Source organism: Sphaeroforma arctica (assembly GCF_001186125.1).
Source record: "Sphaeroforma arctica JP610 unplaced genomic scaffold supercont1.119, whole genome shotgun sequence".
Taxonomy (NCBI): domain Eukaryota; class Ichthyosporea; order Ichthyophonida; genus Sphaeroforma; species Sphaeroforma arctica.
In genome coordinates, this window is record NW_014040439.1 from 88130 (window position 1) to 92963 (window position 4834).

A 4834-nucleotide genomic window follows, 5' to 3' on the forward strand; every position below is an offset into this window, starting at 1 on the left:
TATGTATGTCTGTATGTGCGTATATACATACATTCATATATGTATATAAATGTATATGTATATATATGTGTGTGTGTGTGTGTATATATATATATATGTATATATATATATATATGTATAAAATAGATCTTTGTTGTAAATACAATCAGGGAGTAGGTATACTTCTCGTGCGTGGAGCTCGTCACCGTTGTGGTGGTGTGGGCGGTACTGATATGGGCGTTTGTGCTATTCTAACGTGTATGCACAAACTGGGGTTTTTTTTGTGCGTGTATCTACATTCGCTTTGAAATTCAACATGTCCACATTTGTATAAGCCCCTTTCTAGTTCGGATATGTAGATAAGTGTTACGGTTCATATCAGGATGTACATCGAGCCATTGTTCATGTGTAGAGGTCATTCTACATCGGCTAACAAATTATAAATACTTGTGTTATTCTCCCACAGCCGTGTGTTTTGGCTTGTGAGATTGCTGGAAATTTTCTGTGCACATCGATATCAGCTTGTTCATTTCTGTGATGTGTGCTATGTGTGTGATACGTGAATGCTTGATATAGTGGGCCGAGATCCATGTGCCAACATGCCATAATTCTACCCGTCGTATCGTACTTATGGAACGTCTTATCCTGTCGAACTACAACCAATGCTCCCGCACATTGTACCCACATCAGCTGTCTGGAACCGAGGTATTCACCAACGCCTTCCAGCACTACCGCCAGGGGAGATATAGTACGGCGTCGCGTATGTTTAAGCACTATCTCGATCGCTACGATTCGAAAGATATCGCCGCCCATACGCACATATCGACGTGTAGGAAGAGTCTTCTTAGGTTATCAGTCAGGTGAGGTTTATAAATCGCTATAAATCGCTATTTAAAAGTTACTTCATCATTCAGCCCCTGCCAGTATTTGAAGTTATGCACCTTTTATGTTAGGACTGTTACACGAATGTATAATTGTTCTATCTTCTTATGTTGTTATGCGATATTCTGTAGCCTATGGAAGCTCCAAATTGTGCTACTTAACCTGTGACAGCAAAATAGGCACGTCATATGATATTGTAGATGTATGAGTGCAACGTTGATTTCGTGCTTTATAGTGTCTGTGTTTCTGTTTTGGCTGTGTATGTGACTGTGTACCATTCTAATTGCCTTCTAAGCCGTTTCGTTTCTTTCTTTTCGAATGCTGCAGGACTGGTAAATAACCGCGGTGATGTTTGTCTACTGCAAAATAAAGCCTAATTCAACTGTATTATATGCCTGCCTACCACTGCAGACTACCCGTCTTGTTCTGTCAACGAGAGCATAATTCCTGGTCAAAATCATTGTGGACATTGACTTAACTTAAAAATTCATTTCCATACCATAACAAAAAGTATTCTCATCGCCTCGTATGCGTCTGTGGTTTTTGTCTCGTTCTAGATGCTTTAATGAGATTGTATGGAACTTGAACCCGAGTCAAAAGTATCGTGGACAGTGACTTGTCTTAAAAATTCGTCTCCATACCATAATAAAGATTATCTTCTCGTATAATTCTTCACGCATATTAGTAAGTTTGTATGTGCCTGTGGCTTTGTCTCATACTAGGTGTCCAACTGAGATTGTATGGAACACAACTCTCTGTGAAGTCGTAGCAACCTGGAATCTTATCTGCTCCTCGGATTGTATTATCCTTAGTTCCTCTTAAGACTTTATGCAAGTTAAAGCATATTCGCGCGCACCGAATATGGATGATGACAGCGACGTTGTCTCATTGGCGGGGTGGTCTGTATTGTTTTCGCAAAGGGCACTTGCGATGGCATTTCCAAGATGGATTCAATTGTAAATGAAATTGACGAGCCTGATCTACTCAATGACTTCTGCCGGGTAGCCAAGGCAGATGTACTGTTGATTGCCTGCATGTTGGCTGACCCCCGATATCCCAGCACGTCCGGGGAGCTCGGAGTTTGTCTCGTATTATCCAGTTCATATTCATTTTTAGGTTGCGAGTACAGCCTTTGCCGTGTGTTGAAACCATTCGCAGTGTGATCCGGACGCCTTGGATATTGTGTCTGTTCTGGGTCTTGTGCACTAGGCGGGTCGAGCATGTTGGGACTATTCGCGGGCCAGTACCAGCCTTTAATTATGTAATCTCTGTCCAAACAGCCCTCCAGAACTTTCAATATATCAGGTGCAACGACCACATTGTACTGAAGTAATTGTAGGACCAGCGTCTTTATATGGTGAAGTTGCGTCAAAGTCATATAACCTACACTAGCCCGTATACTATCCGCTGTGCAGTTTTGACCCTGAATATTTTCCGTGCTCATCACCAGACATGCTACAAACAGACACTTGTGACATATTTGGTTCTGCAGCACATTTACATTGTTCTGTATCACCTTAGCCATGTAATGGATAGATAAAGCTACCGAAGTAGGCTGTACTTTGCTCGTCCTGACTATTGATTCACAGAACTCGGGCAGTGGAACGTTTGGGTACTGTGAGGGAAGATGACATTCTGTAAACGACGAGTGTGTAGTGTCAAGAAAGCGGGACAATGGTGGCAATGCACTATCCGCACTCCCAGATTTGCTCATGTTAGTGTTCATATCTCATTTGTCGATTTATGGTTCCTTCGTATTGTGGTGCTTTGAGTATATATTATGTGTTGTGCTAAGTATATTTAATAAATTTTATTAAATCTTTCCACCACCGGAATGTACTATATCGCTCCGTATCATCGGCCTATCGCCTAAAATATCCTTTTTTTAAGAATATGTATTTTAATATTCTTACACTTACGAAGTTGAAAAGTTCTCGTTATCCAAATGTCGATGAGCTGCGTGCAAACCAACGGAATGAACGAATCCGCGATGAGGAATTAACTCCTATGAATGTGTTTGAAAATTGCCAATTTAGCAATTTTACTACATTTATCATTTATTTTTTGTTCATTGATCAGTCATTGTACAAATTTTAAATATCCGGAAGGCCGGGCGTTAGAGCGAGACTCCCGAATCCAGTAGAGTAGAAGAGTTCTCTATAGAGTTTTATTCTGATATTCAATATATTCACGGCCCTCTGGAATCATTGGGTCTCTGTGTACTAAATTTTCGATGTTGTAGACTGAAGAGAGATCAGAAATCTTGATTTCCGCTCGAGACCCTATCGGCCCATCCAGCCAGAGGGCAGTGATATATTCTCAACCCTCAGCGAATGTACATACATATTCCTTTGTAGTCCTACTCCTAACCTCAAACCGATTTCCGTCACAACTTTTATATATCGAATAAATATACGTTTACGTTCAACTTTTATTCCATTTACGGTCCTTTGTAGCTCAAAGGTGTACCTTGCGGGTCTAAATCTTTAAGTGTATACCGTTTTCAACATACGAACCAGTCCTATAAAATAGCTAGGTAGGCTCTTCTAATCACATTTTAACCGTTATACCGTTTTAAAATTGAATAAATATGTGTTTACGTTCAACTTCATTCAGTACCCCTACAACGTAATAAGCTTAGCTCTACTCTCTCTCTATTACAAGAGTCTCTGAAATTTCGGCCGGAATCACGGGGATGGGGATTCCGATTCCTGTACTTCTTTTTGTTTTTGTTTTTTGAAAAACAATAACTGATATTTTTCTTGCGAAAATTCGGCAGCGAAATTCCAATCCTAAGAGAGTAGTCTACTCTCCACGATGACGCCGGGTCTCCGGTTAGCCGGCAAGGTCTAAATCTAAAATCCGAGTATCAGACATCAGTAAATCTGCTTTTGGAAAAGTTGGAACTCTCTACCTCTGGGGTAGCCTTGGTCCCCAACAGTCTGTGGCCTGTGAGTGTGGGCTCACTCGGATGTGAGTCTGGGACTCTGGGGTGTAAATTCTTAATACTGTCACAGTCTCACTCTCACGTCTGCCGTATTTAGCACTTGGCTCGCATGACGCCAGTATGAACACATTCTTTTTTTCTTTCTTTTTTTCCTTTTTTACAAACCAAAATACAATAAATATCTGATCCTGACGAATTACATGCAGCGGAATTACGCTATTACAACTCACCAATCTTCGGAGCAGTTCTTGACTTCTTCCGTCCGTTTATTTTTATATTTTGGGCTTTCTAATGATTACGTCATTACGGTAACGAGCCACGGGCCCACGGGCCCGTCCGGCCCGCCCACGGGTAAAATCTGGAGTACATACATATTTAAAAAACGACATACATACATGATACATTATACTACAAGTGGTGTCTCTCTCTATTCTACTCTCTCTCTCTGTAATGGGAAAGGGGAGGCCGAATTGACATGTTTTGGCACTAAAAATTACACAATAAGACATTAATATTTAAATAGTGCAATGCATGTGTAAACACGATGCATGTAGCCCTCCGTGTTCTCACTGCCGCCTTCATAGCCATAACTATTCAAAAATCGGTCACAATCACACATATTTTGCACATATTCGAGTGGGGGGCATCTATAAACGTTCGTAAGTAAAAATATAGTGCTCTACAGCCTACATCAATATAAGTCGTGCCAAACGAAAATAGTTATTAGCGTTCTGCAAACACATCTTAATGTGAATTTCCATGAGCTTTTTTGAACATCCGCTCATTCAAATCGCATGCTTTAGTAAAAACTAGTACTGTTATGTTCTTCTATTGCGCCGGTACCACCTCCATTGTAGTTGTGATGCATGTCTCACACTATATTTTTTTTTTGGAGTGCAGGGAATATATACCTCGAATTTAACCATACTGGTTGGAAACATTACCAAGTCCATATACTTTTACTTCCCTTACACATGTATATGTATATACATATATATATATATAATATATATATATATATATATT

General features: G+C 40.2%; 2 protein-coding genes across 2 annotated transcripts in view; one reads left to right on the forward strand and one right to left on the reverse strand.

Moving 5' to 3' along the window:
- The window catches only part of SARC_02612 (hypothetical protein), a gene marked incomplete at its 5' end in the record, with an annotated part of 4773 nt that extends 3403 nt beyond the window's left edge, over positions 1–1370 (forward strand). The window contains 2 exons of the mRNA XM_014303620.1: positions 670–839; positions 1189–1370. Of these exons, the coding sequence (XP_014159095.1) occupies positions 670–839; positions 1189–1201 (183 nt within the window). The 3' untranslated portion in view covers positions 1202–1370. The remainder of the gene's footprint in view (positions 1–669; positions 840–1188) is intronic.
- SARC_02613 (hypothetical protein) lies at positions 1060–2622 on the reverse strand. Its single transcript, XM_014303621.1, has one exon. The coding sequence runs from the start codon at positions 2585–2587 to the stop codon at positions 1697–1699; it is 891 nt and encodes a 296-aa protein (XP_014159096.1). The 5' UTR covers positions 2588–2622; the 3' UTR covers positions 1060–1696.
- Positions 2623–4834: the final 2212 nt, after the last annotated feature.